The sequence below is a fragment of the Scomber scombrus genome, chromosome 4 (assembly GCF_963691925.1).
Source record: "Scomber scombrus chromosome 4, fScoSco1.1, whole genome shotgun sequence".
NCBI lineage: Eukaryota > Metazoa > Chordata > Actinopteri > Scombriformes > Scombridae > Scomber > Scomber scombrus.
Window position 1 is genome coordinate 10,661,002 of NC_084973.1, and position 20,699 is coordinate 10,681,700.

The following is a 20,699-nucleotide window of genomic DNA, read 5'->3' on the forward strand; positions in this document are numbered from 1 at the left end:
ATGACGTGTAAGCACCCCGAATCTCTCCTGCTTTAGACTTCTACTCTTGGAAGGAGGCCCAGGCTCTCCATCCTGCCTCTTGGGGGGTAAACACAGTGTGTCCTGGGGTTTTGAGGACATGCTTCCTACACCTGATAACTCTGCCGGAGGAGCAGAGAATAAAGGTAAAAACCCTTCAAATATATATATTTTTTAAATCATTAACTGATATCTTTCAGTGATGGCTCTCATGTTTGCCCTGGGATGTGTGCTGAACTTTTACATTTGTAAAACCAGAAGATGTGAAGAGTAGTTAATAGCAGGTGCAGGTGGTGGATTTATCTTGTCTTGTCTATATATGCAGTTTTCTGGATGTGGTTGTGGAGAGGTTGGCACTTGTCTTAATTGATATCATAATAATGTCCTCCTTTCTAATTTATTTATTCACCATTAGATTATTTATAATTCACTTTGTCTTAAGTAATTACCATGAAGTGTCTGAAATCCCAGCAAGGATGGAGGGAGGAAAGAGCTTTACCTCGTACAAGGCTTAGTTGGCCTCTTCTCTCTGTATACTGTATGAATGCATACAGTGAAAACATTCAGGCTTATGGTGAAACTAGAGACAGGAGCTGTGACTGTGAGAGGTTTAGGGGATAAAGCAGAGGAGGAGATGGAGATGACTCACTCTAGAGCTATTGATCAGCTGACCTTGTAGAGTGACGGAAGCTGATCAGGGCCATGAAGCAAGTTTGCAAATTTTACATTTAAAGCTAACCTGACACTAGATCAGACCCAAGTCTGTTTTCTTAGATCACTACAAGCAACAAAATCCTCAAATTTGAAAAGACAAGCTAAGTTAACAGATGCCTCTGTCTTGCTTACATCCTTATGCTCTCGCCTGGTTTTGCCACTCCTCTGTTGATACCTCCCACTACTTTTCATCCCAACTGTCTATCTCATGTCTGTCATTACCCTCCTATTGAATCCTTTTTGTCCCCATGTCTCGCAGACACTGACCTGGGGCGCTGTCTTGCCACAGACGGACTCTATCTGTATACCACTAACTCCTCTGGGAGAGGACTCAGCAAGCTGGGCTCTGGCTTACATGGAACACTGAGGTAATATGACACTCCTTCCCGTCTGCCTGTCTTTATCCGCAGCATTCAGAAAATAGCGAAAGAGGAAGACAGAAAGAGAAAGTGAAACACTAAAAATACTCCTCATCACTCACTCATCCCAAAGAAACAGTTGGGTTACATTATTTCCTGGACTGTCTTAAACTGATATCTGCCACACACAGTCAATTCCTCCTTAGCTGTCTTTGATTGACTCAGTTGATTTTGAAAAAGGGCGTTGTGTGCTCTGCATCTTAATTCCATACTGTGTAAGCAAATAACCCAATTTGCAAGACAAGGACAGCCTCCTTTTTCAATGTGTTTTTTGGATCCAGAGGGCCCATAGTTCATGTCTTTCACTTGTAGAATTGCTTGCAGAAAAGATTTATGTGCCAGTTTTAGGCCTGTGAGTTTGCTAATTGTATGCTAGAAGTATCTCTAGGAACCAAAATTAAATGACCTACAGCAACTTGCACAATTCTTAGCATTGGCCTACAAACAACTAGATTTATAGACCCCTAATTGCTCTGAACTGGCACGCCAAAGCTTTTCTTGGAGGATATATAGTTGTCACAGTCAGCACTGAATGGGGCAAACAGGATGCTTAATTCTGTGGAAAGAAGTGGGAATTTATTGACTGCAGAGAATGTTAACACAGTCAATTGGTAGATAATGTATACATGTAATGTGATGTGATTTGTTGTTGCTACTCAACTCATTTAGCTTATTTTACTGTCAAGTGTATCAGTTGGGTCCCTGACAAAAATGTCTTTATTTTAAATAGGAAAATGGAGTATTCAATTTGTATAAAATACAGAGATGAATGCAGTGTGTTTGTTTTTGTGCAGGGGTTTTGTGTACTGTCGAAATGAAGAGTTGGAGCCTGGGTGGGTGGTGTTCAGCAGTGGTCGCCTCCTCCATCGTCCCTCCTCCTTTGATGCCAAGCCTCATCAGCTGTGCCAGGTCATTGACCCCTTCACCCTCCAGGTACCGTTTTATTATTTTGTATTAGATGTTAAATCAGTATTTACTATTTTTTGCATGCTCTGTCTTGTTTCTTTTTCAAAATGCACAATTGAGAATAGTAAGGACATACATATAGCGCTTTTCCACTATACAGTTCTAGCACTACTCGGCTCAACTCGACTCGGTTCCAGGACAGACCTTTTCCATTAAAATAGTACCTACTCAACGTGGGCGGGGTCGTCATAGCACGGCTGCGCAAAACTGCCGTGATTTCGTTTTATACACGACACAAACACATAAACAATGGAGGACATTGATGCAGTGGTGTACTTGCTGCTGTATGTTGCTTTTTGTCACACACAAAACAAGAAAATTGAGCCGTATAGCTGTAACGCTGTTGCCTGTATTTAAAAATGCTGGGTTTGATTCTTGTGTGGGGACGGCTCATGACTCTTCCAGTGACAATTCTTCTGACCAATCAGTGGCCGGCAGTCTGTTGACGTCACATTTAGTATCGGCTCGGCTCGCTTGGAACCTCGGCAGAGCAGGTACTAAAAAAGTACCAGGTACCAGGTACTATCCCTAATGGAAACGCAAAAAAGTCTCTATAGTGGAAAACGACAAAACAGTATATTAATGAATGTATATAAAAGCAGTGTTCAGACTAATTGTGACAATTCAGAGATGTGGTCTCATTAAATCCAGCTCTTAAAAATTATTTTAAAATTAAAGTGTAGCCATAGCCCAAGCTAATGTTTGCTTGACCATTTTCAGGTGTGCCAGATTGTGCCCATGCCAGCCCATCACTTTCCAGTGGGCAGCAGCATGACCACGCTGCACCTATGCTCAGATGGAACCTACCTGTATTGGGTCTGGTCCCCAGCCAGTCTCAATGAGAAGACTCAGAAAGGCCATTCTGTTTTCATGGATGTCTTTCACCTGTCGGTGAGTAGTGCATGCCCTGAAAATATACAGTAGATTTATACATATTCAACTTGTTCATTTTTGTATTTCCATATTGATGTTTTCTCTCCCCCCTGTCCATGTTGCAGACACAGACAGGGTTGTGCGTTGCAGACATCTTGCAGGAGAGGGTTATTCTTACTCGCAAGGAAGGCGAGTCTTCCAAGTGCTTAAATGAACTTCTCTTGAGTCGAATGTCACGCTTCCGGGCCTCCCACTCTGCCACATTGGCTGCTCTCACAGGCTCTGCCATCACCAACACTGTCAAAGAAGAACAGTCGGGTAATTCATCAGAAAAACATACAGTCATCCAGAAATCATGTACGCTGTATGGTACAATTAATGTGATTCCTGTGGTTATGAAATCTTTTCTTACCTCACATTTCTCTTTTGCTTTGTCATAGCTGTCAACACTAGCTGTGGACTCCCTCTAAAGACTCTGAGAAAGACCCCAATGTATGTGTGTGGAACCTATCTAGTGATGCTGGTCTCACCTCCTGGTGTCTCTGGGAGCTCTGCCACACGTTCCCTGTTTGGAGGTACCAGCAGCCTGTCCTCACTCAAAAGTAAGTACACACAGACACTGCTGTCACTTTCTTATAGTTTTTTTGGTGACATTTTTTCCTTCAAAGAGTTTGTGCAAAAACTTGAGTTTACATGTTAAGTTTAGCTGGTAAGCGATATCAAATGTTTTGATTACAATCTTTTTTGTGGTTTAAGTTTAAGTGAGGAATCATGGTATACAGTTATAGCTATCCAGTCAGTGCATTACATAGTTAAATGTAGCGAAGACATTTTAGTGGCACTGGTACAATACTGTAAATTTCATAACTAATGAATTAAGAATTTGGTGGTGTAAACTGAAGTAACCACAGTGTTTTCTATTGTGTTTTATATTGTCGGTGTTCAGTAACTTTATCTTTCATTTTTGTCCAGTTTTAGCCTCCAGTCTGGTCTTTAACCTGGCTGACGGTCAGTTCAGCAGCCGTGCAGACCTCATTGATGCTCCTGGCAGTTCTCTAGGCCGGGGAGCCCAGGTGGCTGGACTAGGTGAGCTCAACTTTTGTCACATTGGACTGTTATATGTTGAATTTATAGCAGATAGTAACATACTCGATTGTCTGCCTAACTGACATTATTTTTCTGACATGTTGCTTTGTAGGAGCATGTTACGATGCACTGAACAACTTGATCTGGACTTGCTCCAGTGATTACATAGATCAGTGGTGCAACCCTGGGAACCAAGCCTTTCATCATGTGTGCCATAGGCTCGGAGTGAGCCATGTCATCAAAGAACCCAAAGGTAGAAGTGCTCTCAAAACACCAGATGCTCTCTTTATGAAGTTGAATAAGAGATGTGATCATCGGTTTTACTTGTCCTTTCACAGAGGAAACTGTGGCCACTGGCGAGGTGATCAACCAGCTGCTTCATCATGTAGGTGCTATGTGTATCCACCAGCTCAATCTGCTGGCGGCCAGCAGCAACAGCTTGCCCCTCGGAGCCCTACTAGGCAAACAACATCCCATAGAGGCCCGTCACTTCAGCAGCATCTGTGACATTATGGAGAAGGCCATGGTCAATGGAGATACCTGCATCATCCGCTGTATTTTGGTGGTGTTCCAGGTCAGTTTTATGTGGAGCCGGTGACAGATTTTGCAACCACAAAAAAGACTTGCCGTTTTTTTTTCTTTTTTTTTTTCTTTCTTTCTTTCTTTCTTTCTTTCTTGTGTTGATTCATTTTTTCGTGTTGTCTGTCCTGTCCAGGTTGTGTTTAGGTTTTTCAATCCTCAGTCGGAGCAGAACAGGGAGAGTGTGCGTCGGTCAGGTCTACTCCTGTGGCAGCTACTCATGGCCCCAGTCGATCAGATAGGAACAGAGATCCAGAGAGAGGTGTGCCTGGCCATCAGGTACGTTTTAACACGTCATTAATTCCAAATATAGTCTACTGTTTCTGTGAAAATAACAGTTGAAATTACATTCAAATCTTTGTTTTTTCTGTCTGTCTGTAGCTCAGGCCTGAATACTTTGTATCAGGGTGAGGCTGAACTCAACAAACTGCTGAAATTAGTTCTAACTGAAGGTGACTATTAAAGACACTGATTTTAACAAAACTGTCACTTTCACTGTTTTTTTGTGAATATATCTTACATGGTGTTTGTTTGTGTGATACTCAGGTGAAAGGAACAGTGGCCTTTCTCAGCTTCGTGATGTCATCCTTACCAACTTGGCAGACCAACTACAGAAGAATAGATTTGGGAGTGAAGAAGATGACCACTACAGGTGAGAGGCAACCCTGTAACTATTTGGTGCGGTATAATTTTATATTTATGCATTTGACAAATGGCACAGAACAATGTCATGCATTACCTTAAAGTTAGGTCACTGTAATGATCTCATTATTTAAGGTGTCTTTCTCTTTCTTTTACAGACTGAGTGATGAGCTGCTGCATTGTATCCTCAAGACAGTAGTCCGGGAATCCTGTCTCCTCATTACAAAATGTCAAACTGTCGCCCGAGATGACTTCCAGAAGCTGCTCTCCACTGTGCCAGTATGCATATCTGTGCTTTCTACAACCACATGCTTTGTCAGAATGCATTCATACCAATTTGACATGGTTTCTCCTTCTTCGTAGGTGGTCTCACCCTGTCTGCGCTACCTCATGGCTGTTCAGAACCACCTTCTCAGTAACACCATTCTTATCCGTCCAGATGATAATGACGACAGTGACAGCTCCCTACAAGGGGAAACAATGAAGGTACAGGTAAACATCCCCTTTAATACCCCTTCCTCTGTCCTCATGGAGTCTGTCTGCCTGTCTATTGGTGAGAAAGCAACCCACAAAAGGGAGCAGCAGGACATGGATATTCTTTTGTGCTCTTTGCCTTTTTATCGATATCAGTGTTACCATGTGTTATTTTTAAATATTGCTCATCATGGTTGCGGATAAAAGGATGAAACAACTTAAGTTTGCTATGACTATTTGGAGTTTTTTTATTTACAGACATAAAAATAAAGTATTGTACGGTTTTTATTAACCTAACTGAGTTAAATAAATAAATCCCACCGCACGGGGTGGTTTGACCGGCGAAAACAGTGTCACACTCAGCTCCGACACTCAATCTGTCTTTTTCACGTGTTTATTAGCAACTCCACACATGCTTTTCATACAGTGATCGTGCCGTCAGCAGGTAATCAACTGAAAATATAACACACAAACATAACTAGGTTATTGGCACGGACATATTTAAGATATTTAAAACTAGTTTAAATCACATTATACAACAACTCACCAGCTCAACTTCACCGGTCAAAACCCAAGTCACAATACACATAACCACCGAAGAAGAAGAAAACGTACTGCTGCTGCTAAAGCGCGCCACGAACAACCAATTATATAACAGCAGGAAACAACGTGTTTGAAAAATAGCAAAACTTCACACACCTCCCACTTGGGCTACTTGTCATTGACATGGTAGGCCACAATACCTATTATTAATAAACAATGTAATACACAGATAATTTGCAACTTCTCAAGTGACAAAATAAAGAAACAACATAACAGTCCAATGACACAGGTTTGGTCTGAGTCCTGTATTCAAGTGTCCACAGTTTCAAGTACTTAGGGAAGTAAGTTAAGCCTCCTCCTGCTCCTCGACTGGTAGCAACACCACCAGTCTTCTGACGTCTCTGTGTAGTACCGTGGAAGGACACGGCTCCTTGTCCTTCCTGACTTGGGACAGGCTGATGGGAGGACTATGACAAATCTTCACCTTGACGTCTCGGACAACACCTTTATCATCTGGGCAGGCCTCCTCGACACGACCCAGCCTGAATCGACCCCGGAGGGCGTTTTGGTCTGCAACCCATACCAGGTCACCAACAGAGACATTCCGGGCTGGGGAATGCCACTTTTGCCGGACGAACAGGTGAGGCCCTGCCAACTGGCTCCAACGTCTCCAAAACTTGTCCACCTCCACCTGGACTGCTCGCAGACGACTGAACGGGTAGGTAGGGAATTCAAAACCCTGGGTGTCCCCTCTAAGTCCCGCTCGACCCAACAGCAATGAGTTCGGTGTCACAACGTCCACAGTCTCCTCCTGAACCTGAGCTCTGGCTCCGATTGGCCTCTCATTTGAAAGGTTGGCAGCCAGGTAGAGGAGGGTTTGGAACTCTAGGATGGTCAAGTCGCCCACCTCACCAACACTGCTCAATGACCTCTTCAACACACGGACAGCTGCCTCCGCTGCCCCATTCCGATGTGGCGAGTCCGCTGGGCTAAACTCCCACACCCAGTCAGTCCCAGCCACAACTGCTCTCCTTTGGACTTCCTTCTTGTCGACACACGCCAGGAAGCTGTAGAGGTCTTCCAGCGCAGGTCTGGCCCCCACGAAGTTGGTGCCCTGGTCGGACCAGAGCTTACGGGGATGACCTCTTAGGGCGGTGAATCGCTGATAAGTCTTGAGAAAGCCTTCAGTCGATAGATCCTCGACCAAATCTGCATGGATAGCTCTCGAGGCCATACAACTGAAGACCACGCCCCAGACCTTCTTCTTTGTGCGCCGCCTCACACCGTCCCTGACTGTGTATGGACCAAACAGGTCCAGCGTTGTGTACTCGAAAGGAGCTGCTGGCCCGGTGCGTACAGAAGGGAGATCGCTCATTACTTGAGAGCATAACTTGGCTCTGCACTTCCGACAATGAATACACAAGTCCACAATTTTGCGAGCGAGTCTAGGACCTTGCACTACCCAGGCCTTTTTCCTCATCCGAAGGAGGGTACCGGCGACGCCTTCATGGTTGGCACGGTGGGCTTCTTCAGCAAGGAGGGTGCTGATCCGCTCCTTGTAGGGGATCAGCGGGACCCCAGGTCCCCCCTTATCAACAGACTGGATCCGGCCGTGGCACAACAAGAGGCCCGTTGCACCGTCCTTGTTCACAACCAGACGGTTGAGTGTTGTCGTGGGGAAGGTCACACTTGCCTGGGCTGCGAGACATAAGTCCTTGAATGCCTTCTCTCGCTCCTGGACTGTGAGTACTGCCTCCCACTGTTCTCGCTCGCCGGTTCGATCTCTGCCGAGTACCCAGGAGTGCACAGCTCTGCGGACGTATCCCACAGCCCCACAGAGCCTGGTTAATGTAGCAAACCTCGAAAGATCCATCTGACTTACAAGAGCCGACCCCCAAAACCTCTTCGTACTGCAGGCGCTAGATGCTGTTGATGAAGACCCTGTGGCAGTATCTGGCGAGGGTCCCCTGCCATCGACGGTAGAAGGCCCTGTGATCGCACCATCCCCGACCATGGCGTCCACACCGGTAGGACAGCTTAAAGCAGACAACTTCTTCGCCTGAGCCCTTGTAATGATGGCAGAGAAAGCTTTCCTTTGGAGCTTACTCACAACCTCCCTGGTACCGGAGGCCACCTCTGCAGCAGACTTCATGGGCCACTCCTCCACCGCTCTGGTCAGGAACTCGGGACCTCTCTGCCATAAGGAGTCACCATCAAGCTGCTCGGGAGAACACCCTCTCGTGACTAAATCGGCCACGTTGTACTGACCGGGGACCCACCACCAATCTGTCACGGGTCCGGCCTTCTGGATTTCACCCACACGGTTAGCGAAGAAAGTTTGGAACCCATAACTTTCCCGCTGGATGGCTCCCAACACAGTCTGGCTGTCGACGAAGTGGTACCACCTTCCCACGTCCAACCGCCCGTGCTTCAGTATGTATCCCTTCAGCCGGGCAGCAAAGACGGCTCCACAGATCTCAGCTTTAACAGCGTCGCCCTTCTGGTCGAGGGGGGTCAATTTAGCCTTTGACTCCACAAGTCGGGTTACAACACCCCCTGAAGACTCCCAGCGCAGGTAGAGGACCGCCCCATAAGAGTCACAGCTCCCATCGGAAAATGTGATCCCCCAGGGTTTACCCCGCCAGCCGGAAGGTGTAATACTCCTGGGGAAAGTGATGGTACTCAGCCGGGCATACTCTTTGAAGAGCTCAATCGCCTTCCCGTGCAGCTCACGAGACAGTGGTTTATCCCACGTATCCTTAGTCAATGTGCCGGCCTCTTGAAAGGCCCTCCTGACAAGAATGACACCCTTCTGTTTCAGGGGCGTCGCAAGACCAAGGGGGTCATAAAGCCCGGCAACCTGGCTCAGTAACATACGGCGGGTGAGGGGATCCGGTGTCTTCTCCTCTATGTCTTCCATGGTGAGGTCGAGCTCAGTGCGCATCTTTTTCTTCCTTGCGGAGAAATTAACGGACACCATGAGGAAAAGTTTGTCCTCCCCCACGTGGTAACCCACTCCCAGGGCCTTGTTGTCCTCTGCGCGTAACTGGTTGGGCAACACAATAGTCTCAGTCTTGGTGGGAACACCGTCTTGCCTCCCACTTTGGCCAGACCGCACCCATGGCTTAAGGTAAAACCCCCCAGTTGCAAGAATGGCCTCAACCCCCTGAAGGATCTCGCTCAGCCTCTGGGGGTCATTGTGGGACACCAGAATGTCGTCCACATAGGCGTTGTCCACAATGACATGTCTTTCATCCACTTTGTCGGCGAACTGGGGAAGATGGGCGGTCTCCCTCATGGCCACCTGAGCGATACAACCAGCCGGCTTATCTCCCATGTTCACCCGTACCACGGCATAGTCCTCGATGTCATCCGCCGGAGAGTCCCTCCACAGGAAGCGATGGACATGCACCTCCTGATCCTCCAACCACACTGAGTTGTACATTTTGGACACATCTCCAACCGCCGCGTGCTCCCCCTCCCGGAAACGGAGCAGGACCGCCCGGATGGGGTTCAAGACGTCTGGGCCCTTCAGAAGGATGCAATTCAAGCTAACACCCCTGAATTCCCGGCTGCTGTCCCATACTAGTCTTACCGGGGTGGAGACGGAGTGTGGGTTGGGTGCTGTCAGGTGGTTGACCCACCACACAGCTCCGTTCCAACTGTCCATCGCAGCCCTGGAAAGTTTGACTGCGGCCCCCCTGGCTACCATGTCGTGCACCTGCCTTGCGTAGGCCTCCTTCCACTTCGTATCCCTCTCAAGGCGCTTCTCCGATTTCAGGAACGCCGCCTTGACAGCCTCACGGTTGTTCGGCAGGGTAGCAGGGTTCTCTTTCCAGGGGTACCTGGCGTCCCAGTGGGGCTTGTCACTGTGGTTGTCGCTTAACTTGAAGGTCAGACCTCCCCTGATGATCTCTAACTCTCGCTCGTCAGCGAGGGACATCTCCTTCCCCCCAGGGGCGCACTTTCCACAACGACAACCACCGCACATAGGGTTACAGGCGGCCCCAATGCTGTCCCACTGCAGCCACTTCATGACCTCAGCATTGCACGCAGCCGTAGTTCCGACTTCTACGCTGCTCTTTAGCTCGGGGCAGTAGTGATGGAGAACCTCGACCCTCCTGGACTCCGCTCTCATGGAGCATGCAAAGTGGGTCGATGAGTGGCGCGCAGTCACCTCAATGTCTTCAAAAAGGTCCGGGTGCACGCCACTGACGGTTTTTCCCAGTGGACCATCCCACAACACCAGATCGCTGCACCTCATCATCCGCTGGGGGGCAAGACGACCTTCCCGGGTACTGATAAGTAACTCAACTTTCTCCGGGCGGGTCAACTCCCCCGGTTTGACTACACCAGGGAAGAACTTCTCCAGGCGCTCTGAGTCCACTGCATGGTCCACTCTGGCAATCTCCTCTAGTCCATAGCAGAGCATCTCATGGAGCCGCCATGTCCCCTTTTTCGTGGCTGCTTTTATGCTCACACAGTACCTCTTTGTCTCAACCCTCGCCTCCATACCACCTACACCATACACGACTAGTGTGATTGGCTCACCTGCCAATCCAAGCCTCTCTGCTGCTTGGTGAGTAATATAGTTGGTATCGGAGGCTAGATCGATCAGGGCTCCGACCCAGTCTCCCCTCTTGGTCGTGACCTCCACCAACATCATGAGGACCGGGTGCTCTTTCAGTCCACTTTCATCAACCAAATCTTTGCCAGCACATATTGTTGAGGACACCTTATTTGTGCAGGCCTTCCGAACAGCCTCCAGCTGCTCCGGAGTCAGACCTAAACTCGCAAACAAAGTCTCTTGTTCTTCGGTCGGACCACGGGCTTCTCTCCTCTTTTCCCCCTTGGTGTCTGCCCTAACAGAGTCCCTTTTGGCGGGTGATTTGAGGCACAGGAAGAAGTGGTGATCTGGAGGGGTGTCACCTCTTTTACATTCGTCATTACGACACAGAAAGTTTTTATTGCACGGACTGTCCCTCCCGTGGAGATCTAGGCATTTGGGGCAGGCTTTTGTCTTTTTTACTTGAGCCCTCCGCTCAGCCGGGTTGGCCTTCTTAAATGTCTTACAGTGGTATAGACGTCCGGTGTGCCCATCTTCGCCACATATACCACAAGGATTTCGCGATGATTCCTCTCTCGCCTCGCTTGCCGTGGCCTTGGTAAATGAACGCCTTTCCTGCCTTCGGTCCCCCGATCTTTCCTTTGGTTTCTCACGGGGGCTTGGTTCACCAGCTCTGGCAGAGTTCGGTCGTCTGGTGATCTGTAACTGCTCCAGTTGCACCAGAACTGTCTTCTGATCTCTCAGGAACTGCCATAGTTTGTCGAACCGGTTACGTGGGTTGACGTTGCTGGCCGCGTCGCATCGGTACAAAAGCCACCTTTCCTTCATATTGTCTGGCAACTTACTTTCCAGTGACCGGATCACCAACTGGTTTTTTATGGCGTCCTCACAACCCAAATCTATAAGGTCCAACAACGCCCTTTCCACCGCTTGGATCAACTGCAAAGCCTCCCTCGGTTGGTTGTTGCGTACAGCTGGTAAGTTCTGTAGCTCCAGTACGATGTCGTCCGCTATTTGCGACATGTCCCCATAACAGTCCTCCAAAACCCGGAAGACCTCCTCCGCAGTACGGCAATGAGACAGCCTGAGTTCGCGTTTTACTGCATCAGCGATACTGTCCAGCAGGTGAAAGAGCCTACACTCCGGGGAGCCTGTGGGTTCAGCTAATGCCTGTAGGGTCCCCCAGTTACTCTTCCATCTCCAATAGCTTCTCCTGTCTCCAGAGAACTTTGGTAGGCTTAGGGGTGCGAGCGCAATCCTGGGCCCGATTAACCCCCGAGAGGTGGTAGACACGCTCCGTCCTGCCTCAACACTATCCAGTAGCACAGCGTGCGCTCCTCGTTGCTGCTGCGGTGTGCTAGAGAAGCTGGGGTCAAATGCTGGGTTCATGGACCATTGGGGTGGATGTCTCTCTGGTGGCGCTTGGGGAGACCCCGACGGGGGGCCCGTGCCTTGTGCCCCATCATCCTGCGCCGTGCCACTACCCCTGCTACCGTCCGGGGGCCTACAGGGTTTTTCAGAGGTGGTCGTTCCTCCACTGTCCCCACCGCCATGACCATCGTCTTCTTCACCGCTTGCCAGGACACCAAGGTCGCCATGCGCTGACCTTTTGCTTTGGTGCATGTAGTTAGTCAGTGCAACTATAGTCATTCTTCTCCTTTCCTTGTAGACTTTGAGGCAGACCCGCATGTCATCTACCTCCTTGTCCGGGACGTAGCGATCCCAGTCTCGCACGAACTCCTCCAGTGCTTCAACTCTGTTCTCTAATGCTGTGCGCACCAAATCATACTGCTCATGGGTCAAGTGGCCTGACAGGATTGCGTCAGCCTGACCAAACACTTCTTTGAGGTCCGCCTTCAGACCGCCAAATTGACCCGATGCACAGCGGGACCACAAAGTCTGTTTTACCATTGTCTCTGTTTCCTGATACTTTGTGCGACAAGCATGCAGCCTTTTCTTCACCTCAGCTACATCCATTTCGAAGCCACTTTCATCCTCTTCTTCCATAACAGCAATGTAATCGAAACTGCTATTACAGATCTCTTCATAGCTGCCCTTGAACGCCCTCAGTTCAAGTTTGAGGTCATATTCATTTAAAAGGTCCATGTTGAACTCAATGGCATTTGCCCTCCTAGTAAAAGCCCCTTGTGCATAGGAACGCTTTTTCTTTAATTCCTTAAAGTCCGCCATGCTTTTAATGTCTCACCCTTTTATTTTGAAGGCTTACTTCCGGTCTCCGTACCTGGACCAAGATGACGTCACTTCCGTTAGCTTAGCGGCTAGCTAACGTGCTAATAGTGTGTTGCAGCGATCGGCTTATCCTATGCCGTCGCGCTAAACAGTCACCATGAAAGTCACGTAAGCACAGTCACAAATCACACAATATCCTTTGACGGCATGGACCGGGTCCGAAGCTCCGTCTACCGGCCGGGAAGCTCCGCCGGGTTTCGTTTCCACGCTAGCCTCCTGTAGCTCGCCGTCGTCGACACTGTCCGACCTCCGCTTCTCCGTCACGGGGCTGGCTTAGTGTTGATTACTGTACGGTTTTTATTAACCTAACTGAGTTAAATAAATAAATCCCACCGCACGGGGTGGTTTGACCGGCGAAAACAGTGTCACACTCAGCTCCGACACTCAATCTGTCTTTTTCACGTGTTTATTAGCAACTCCACACATGCTTTTCATACAGTGATCGTGCCGTCAGCAGGTAATCAACTGAAAATATAACACACAAACATAACTAGGTTATTGGCACGGACATATTTAAGATATTTAAAACTAGTTTAAATCACATTATACAACAACTCACCAGCTCAACTTCACCGGTCAAAACCCAAGTCACAATACACATAACCACCGAAGAAGAAGAAAACGTACTGCTGCTGCTAAAGCGCGCCACGAACAACCAATTATATAACAGCAGGAAACAACGTGTTTGAAAAATAGCAAAACTTCACACAAGTATTGATGTGTGAACACCTATGATATTGCGTGAAAGAGATACTGTATGATCACTGAAAATCTTGGAAGCAGTATTACCGAAGTGTGGGCATATTCTGCGTGTGGTCTTCAGGAACTCCAAACCAGCATCCTGTCCCTAGCAACCAAGATCCTGGTGGGATGTGATGAGGTGCTGGAGACACTGCAGCAGGTGACCACAGCTCTCATTAACAGCGACATCCCTGACAGGGAAACCAGGTGAAATTTTGACTTCCACTTTAAATTAGCTTTGCAGGGCGGGAAAATTAACTTATAGGTCAAATGGCCACTTATACTGCATGAGTAGACTTGTTTTTTAAAGTTAAGCTGTGCTGTCAACTGTATAAAAACATAACTGACAAAATTAAAAATCAGACATGTTTTTGCTTATGAGCTCTAATGCACAATTTCACAGTGAAACAAGATTTAACAAAAGCTTAAGTAATGCTGCAGCCTCCTCAAAAATCCTGAGTGAGTGCATGAAAAAATCATTTACGGCCATAATTTGTTTTTTTTTTTAAATCACATTGGCTGGTGATAATTTTCCACCCTGCTTTTATTTTAGTGCCTCTGTCTACATAATCTTATTTTCAGATGATTTACCTGTTGTTTTTATCCTCAGGTTGAAAGGTCTGGAACAGGTAACCAAGGCCACCATGCTGGGGCATCTGCTGCCAGTTTTGCTCACCTCTCTGATGCACCCCAACCTGCAGACCCTAACGCTCGCTGACGCCCTCATGCCTCAGTTGGTCCAGCTTGTCCTCTACACCAGCCAGGTTGGAGTCTTGCCCGTCCAAAAGACAAAAAACATTTTTCCTTAAGTAGGAAAAATCAGTCATCACTAAAAAATCTTTCCACACTCTGTTTTCCAGACTGCCCTTTTACTAAAGACCCAGTCTCCACTTTTCAATGAAGATCTTCCACTCATGGGTGGCTCTCTAGGGCAGGGGGCAAAGGCATGTGCTCCTGATGACAAGTAAGTTTGCTCAAGGTCCGCCAAAGAGATTGTCAGTTATTAATTGTTACATCAGATTTTTAATGCAACACATCAGATTTGATCATGATTATAGCAGGTGATCAGAAATGTATCAGATGTAATGTGTTTGTGTCCCTATCCTTAATATTAGAATTCTTGATGAACGTGAGGAGCCAGGTTTCTTGACTGGACTCAAGATCCCTGCCCCGTGGGCTGCTGGGAAGACAGTAGAGACAGTGCATCCTGTGCGAGACAACTATAAGTTCAAGGAGACTGTACATATCCCAGGAGCCCGTTGTCTGTACCTTCGCTTTGATTCCCGCTGCTCTTCACAGTATGACTACGACAAGGTATTGATTCTCACAATACACTGCAGCCTAAGTGGCATTCATCTTTTTGTAGGTGTTACATGCATTTTGTGCCACTCTAAACATATTATTTAATATTTCAGTTGGTTATCTATGCTGGTCCCAACACCAACAGTCGTAAAGTAACAGAATATGGAGGAAACACTCTGGGATATGGCAGTCGCAGTGTTTTGGGGACAGGATGGCCCAAAGACCTTGTCAAGGTAAAACAAGCCGTATAACACATAGACGGATTGAGCACAAACACACACAGCGACACACAGTCTTGAAGAGCCACATTTATTTTCTTGTCCTGCTACAGGTTGAAGGTGACACAGTGACCTTTTCCTTTGAAATGAGAAGTGGGCGTGAACATAACACCCCTGATAAAGCCATGTGGGGGTTCTCCTGCACTGTCAGAGCTCAGGTAAAATATGGTAACAGTGGCATGTCCCAGTTTGAAACATGATGCACAACAGATTATTCTGAAAACGTTCATCTTGTTTTGTTTACAGGAGTCATCCGAGGATGTCTCTGGAGGCCTCCCCTTCCTGGCAGACCTTGCACTCGGCCTGTCAGTGCTGGCCTGCTCAATGCTCCGCATTCTGTATAACGGGCCAGAGGTGACAAGAGAGGAGGATGCCTGCCATGATTTGCTCTGCTCAAAGCTGCTGCAAAGGTGACACAGCCAAATAAAAAATAGCTTTAAAAAACACCTAGGTATTGATTGTCACTGTGAGAATTAAAACATATTCTTCAGTGGAATATAGTAGAACACAACATATACATATAAACTAGATTATCCACATTTACAAGGAAAATGCGGAAAACAGTCTAAAAAGAACGCATGTTTGACAACAACCTTTCTTTTTTTACTCAGGTGTCAGTGGCAAGTTGAAGCAAACGGCGCCATCTCTCCTGCCCTCACGCCCAGCCCCTCACCTCTGCCTCTGACCATTGAGGAGGACCGGGAGTTCACCTACCCCTCTGATGTGCTCATCCCACCCCCGGGCCTTATGCCAGGGACTTACTTTGACTTGCCTCGTATACGCCTGCCCCCTGGCATCATGGGTAGGCTACGAGAGGTGTCTGGAAGGGCTCGACCACAGTTTCGTCCTAGTATCAAGTAAGAAGGAGGGTCATGCCATCACAGTATAAAGAGTTTGCATGTAACATCACAATGGTCAATATTCCACATCTGTCATTAATGTATTTACATGGAATAAAACCCAGAAAACACTACTGAGATGGTAAAGCTAAAGCCCAAAGAGGGCCGAAGTAGTATTAAAGGATACTTTCTATATAACTTTAATCAAGATCAGTTTTTTGAGACTTTTTTTTCTCTCTTTTTTGTGGTAACAGAGGTGATATCACTTTGAATAAATTATCTAATTGCATAACCCTGTATATAATCAAACTGTTTTCTTGTTAAAAGAATAACTTTTACTCTCAACTATTTTTTTGTCTTGAAGGGAGGTGATCAGGCCAGATGTTATGGAGGAGGTTATTGTATCATGTGTCATAAAACATCTAAGCCTGGTGGATGCTCTTCAGTCACTCGTCAACTACCAGTACCGTGAGGATCACGCAGAGGAATATGACCTGGTCTGTAAGATCATGGCTGAGACCTTTAAGAAGATCAATGCAATGCAGCGTCAGCTGCAGGTAAACTACTATCATGAACTATACGAAGAAAATATGAGAGTATTACTTAAAAACATCAGTATAGGTTGTCAGTAGGTTATTTTTATTAAGGTTGAGGTCATCCAAAGGACCCAAGCTTAACTAACAAAAAGTAAATTCAGCCGCCTACCTGAAAAGCACCAAAGAGTGTCTTCCTCTGTGTCTGATTATCTTCTGTGTGGCTTTCAGAGTGTAGCAGAACTGGAGCAGAAGTGGCAGAATGAGGCAGAGGAGGCCCAGCAGGGAAAACTGGAGAACAACACTCCTTTCTTTCACGACTACCACTTCTTTGAGGTACCATGCCCCATACACACTTGACAACTTTTTCTCAAGAGATTATAGCGTTACCACTACACTGTACTGTGGTATTAATTATTCATTTTTTAAATTTTTTTATTTGTGCCAGAACAAAATTAAGGAGCTGGAACTACTTTGCTCCCTGAAGGAGGTCCCACTTGATTTTAGTGACTTGGAGAATGTTGTTCTTGCATTGAGGCAAGTAATTTCACATAAATCAGTACTCCACCACCTGGGTTGTCATAGTCGGTTCATTCTGTAACATTATGTATCTGCACCAACAGGGAGAAGTTCTTTCAGGAGGTTAACACTATGCACCTCAGGAGTAGCACCCCACTGGCTAAAACTAAGGCACTGGTGAAGAGTCTGATGAACCGCACTGAGCTGCTACTACATGTTACAATCGCTCCACATTGCAGAAGCCTGACCACCACACCTGCTGGCACACCAGGACCAGGTATACATAATCTTATTATTAGTTATCCTTTGTTACTAATTAATTAACTAACTTGTGGGGCAGCAGGATTGGGATTGGAGACTTATTCTATTATCTCTATTGATACTTTTGACAAAGAGGTCTGAATTTAATGTATCACAATTTTATTTTGTCTATCAGTGTTTCCATCACTCAGTCTTTGCCAGTGACTTCAGTTCATTTTCAATTGTCATTTTTTATGCTAGCGTCTAAGTCAGTGTCAGATGCCAAGACTGTGATGCCCATGGTGAAGCAGCCAGTCTTCCTGCGCAGCATGTCTGCACCCTCTGACTTGGAGATGATTGCTAACCAAGATTTGGAATTTACACATGCTCCTCAAAGGTATTTCCCCATTTGTTTTAATAGATTTAACGTGAGAGGCTTATGGGAATAAATCTAAGTTGAAAACATTCCTTTCCTTGTTTTCTTTTGTACCTGTAGGAGGCGACACCACCCTACCAGTCATCGCAGCAGCTCATTTACCCTGCTGCAGTCTCTGGCCATTGAGGACAGCCGTGACAAACCAACATACAGTGTGCTGCTGGGACAGCTCTTTGCTTTTATTGGGACTACACCTGACCAGGCTGTTAGTCTGTTACTCATCACTCATTCCATTTTTTAACGGAGTTGTCTGTAGCTGCATGAGAATCAATAGGTAACTTCTGGTCTAACATTGAGATATTTTATATCTTCTGTAGGTGTCAAGCAGCAGTTTCCTGTCTGCTGCGCAGACACGGTGGAGACGTGGCAGCACACGGAAGCAGGCACTTGTTCATATGAGAGAATTACTCACTGCTGCAGTCCGAGTGGGTGGGGTCACCCACCTGGTGGGGCCTGTCACTATGGTACTGCAAGGAGGCCCAAGGTAAGAGAAGGGAGCTATAACCACTATCTACCACTATCCCACCCTATACACACACACACACACACACACACACACACACACACACACACACACACACACACACACACACACACACACACACACACACACACATTCTCATATACTCAGATAAATGTTTGATTTAGTCTGGTTACTCTACACATCTGTGTTTGTGTGCCAGGATTGAGGAGCTGACCTGTGGTGGAATGGTAGAGCAGGTGCAGGAGGCCTTTGGGGAGACCATGACATCTGTGGTGTCACTATGTGCTCGCTACCCCATTGCCTGTGCCAACAGTATTGGCTTGCTTTGCACAATCCCCTACACCAGGCAAGAGAATTAATCTTGTATTATTCCTTTTTTCATTTGTTCTTATATTACTAGATGCACAGATTACCCTCATATTTTTATCTTTATTACAATAGGAGTGAGGAGCAGTGCTTGGTTCGGAGTGGGCTGGTTCAACTCATGGATAGTCTATGTAGCTTGAGTGGTCAAAGAGAATGCAGCTCAAACGAGAAGCAGACCAAAAAGCAGAAGGTGGCCACCATGGCCTGGGCTGCTTTCCAGGTGCTGGCCAACCGCTGCATTGAGTGGGAGAAGGTCGAAGGTAATACGTTTATGGCTACTGACTTTGATCAAATGTAAACAGCATAAAAAGTGTCAAATATCTAGTGAAGGCTAGAAGAACTTATATATGTATTATGTATATTTTTAATGATAGGTCAATAATCATTCTTCTATCTCTTCATAGGTGGGTCTACAGATGCAGTACACTCTGGTCTGGCACGGCAGGTGTCTAGCCTGCTAACCAATCACCTGGCCAGAGCCACTGAGTGCTGTGGGAATCAGGCAGCTGGCAACGATGCTTTGCAGGATGTGCTCAGTCTACTAAATGACCTTTCTAGGTAAATGTCATGTGTGTATATCATGTATTTATTGATATCACGTTGTGTGTATTGTCATGTATATGTGTGTATTTATACAGTGTATGTATTTGTTGTTGTGTTCCAGGAGCCACATAGGAAAAGCTATTCTGAGCCAGCCAGCTTGTGTTTCTAAGCTCTTGTCTCTGCTGCTTGACCAGAGACCTTCCCCAAAGCTGGTACTAATCATCCTCCAGCTATGCCGAGCTGCCCTGCCTCTTATGAGTGTGGAGGACTGTGGGAACGTGGCACTACCTTCATGGAGCTACTCTATTAACACACTAGATGCTGAGCAACAAGACGCTAGTGACCCTGCCTCACGTATTGCTGCTTTGCTGCTGGCCAAGCTGGCAGACTATGTAGTACCAGGTTAGTCTCTCTTAACTTTGAGTACTGAATACATGTTTGTGGTGGGAGTGGAATTTGTAAACAATAAGCTCTGTTGTTAAAAATTGAAAAGCCAAAAACATGTTAAACTAGGGGAGCATGTCCTGCTAATACTTTTAGTTACACTGTTACCTCTTTGCCAGGCTGCCAAACCCTGCTCTCCCCCAGCTCCTCTGAGCCAGACACTAGTCTGTCCCGAGCCAGCTCCAAAGGAGCTCTGAAGTCTGAGGATGTTGGGGAGGAGGGAGAAGCGGTCGATGGAAAGCTATCAATCTTCATCCACAAGAGAGAAGACCAGTCATCTCATGAGGTTTTGCAACCACTTCTCAGGTAAGAATACCCCAGAAATCATTGTTTTTGTTTCACATTAGTGAGCTTACTCCAAGTTTCTGTAACATGTCATATTATCCCACATCTGTAAAATGCAGCAGCTCAGAGGGACGTCCTTTTCGGCTTGGCACTGGAGCAAACATGGAAAAGGTGGTCAAGATGGACAGAGATATGACTAAAGTAAGACTTTTAAAATGCTATAAAAAAAAGTGTCTTTAGCTTTATTCAAAGTGCCATCCTTAACTCTGCTGTCCTATTTTAAACCCTCTACAGAGTGGAAGCTGTGAGGTGATAACAGAGGAGGCATCAGCTGCCCTGAGGAAGGCCAACAAGTGGGCTCAGTCTGGTCTGATAGTGAGTGTAGGTCCACCTGTGGAGACGCTGGCCCAAGAGACTGCTGGAGGCATCACCACCGGTGACAAGAAGAAAACTGCACAGACTGCTGTGTGTAGGGACAGAAATGCTGACTTAGCCAGGTACGTAAACAAGTAGTCATATATTTACTAGTTTTGCACACTGAGAGTGTGTTTGGATTTG

At 46.7% G+C, this 20,699-nt stretch overlaps 1 protein-coding gene across 3 annotated transcripts in view; it reads left to right on the forward strand.

The window, feature by feature from the left end:
* The window catches only part of LOC133978880 (probable E3 ubiquitin-protein ligase HECTD4), a 44,083-nt gene that overhangs the window by 7,474 nt on the left and 15,910 nt on the right, over positions 1 to 20,699 (forward strand). Inside the window, exons 4-39 of one of the 3 annotated variants that reach the window (XM_062417221.1) lie at positions 37 to 164; positions 992 to 1,100; positions 1,946 to 2,084; positions 2,838 to 3,008; positions 3,116 to 3,308; positions 3,431 to 3,592; positions 3,963 to 4,076; positions 4,189 to 4,329; positions 4,415 to 4,650; positions 4,792 to 4,934; positions 5,037 to 5,107; positions 5,202 to 5,307; positions 5,456 to 5,576; positions 5,661 to 5,789; positions 13,955 to 14,079; positions 14,483 to 14,636; positions 14,733 to 14,836; positions 14,988 to 15,186; positions 15,288 to 15,407; positions 15,506 to 15,610; positions 15,699 to 15,862; positions 16,064 to 16,309; positions 16,656 to 16,848; positions 17,056 to 17,160; positions 17,273 to 17,365; positions 17,452 to 17,620; positions 17,845 to 17,980; positions 18,080 to 18,224; positions 18,337 to 18,503; positions 18,703 to 18,849; positions 18,945 to 19,129; positions 19,274 to 19,427; positions 19,534 to 19,814; positions 19,976 to 20,162; positions 20,261 to 20,342; positions 20,436 to 20,638. In XM_062417221.1, the coding sequence (XP_062273205.1) occupies positions 37 to 164; positions 992 to 1,100; positions 1,946 to 2,084; positions 2,838 to 3,008; positions 3,116 to 3,308; positions 3,431 to 3,592; positions 3,963 to 4,076; positions 4,189 to 4,329; positions 4,415 to 4,650; positions 4,792 to 4,934; positions 5,037 to 5,107; positions 5,202 to 5,307; positions 5,456 to 5,576; positions 5,661 to 5,789; positions 13,955 to 14,079; positions 14,483 to 14,636; positions 14,733 to 14,836; positions 14,988 to 15,186; positions 15,288 to 15,407; positions 15,506 to 15,610; positions 15,699 to 15,862; positions 16,064 to 16,309; positions 16,656 to 16,848; positions 17,056 to 17,160; positions 17,273 to 17,365; positions 17,452 to 17,620; positions 17,845 to 17,980; positions 18,080 to 18,224; positions 18,337 to 18,503; positions 18,703 to 18,849; positions 18,945 to 19,129; positions 19,274 to 19,427; positions 19,534 to 19,814; positions 19,976 to 20,162; positions 20,261 to 20,342; positions 20,436 to 20,638 (5,427 nt within the window). The remainder of the gene's footprint in view (positions 1 to 36; positions 165 to 991; positions 1,101 to 1,945; positions 2,085 to 2,837; positions 3,009 to 3,115; positions 3,309 to 3,430; positions 3,593 to 3,962; positions 4,077 to 4,188; positions 4,330 to 4,414; positions 4,651 to 4,791; positions 4,935 to 5,036; positions 5,108 to 5,201; positions 5,308 to 5,455; positions 5,577 to 5,660; positions 5,790 to 13,954; positions 14,080 to 14,482; positions 14,637 to 14,732; positions 14,837 to 14,987; positions 15,187 to 15,287; positions 15,408 to 15,505; positions 15,611 to 15,698; positions 15,863 to 16,063; positions 16,310 to 16,655; positions 16,849 to 17,055; positions 17,161 to 17,272; positions 17,366 to 17,451; positions 17,621 to 17,844; positions 17,981 to 18,079; positions 18,225 to 18,336; positions 18,504 to 18,702; positions 18,850 to 18,944; positions 19,130 to 19,273; positions 19,428 to 19,533; positions 19,815 to 19,975; positions 20,163 to 20,260; positions 20,343 to 20,435; positions 20,639 to 20,699) is intronic. The other 2 variants (XM_062417222.1, XM_062417223.1) reach the window with 2 other exon arrangements.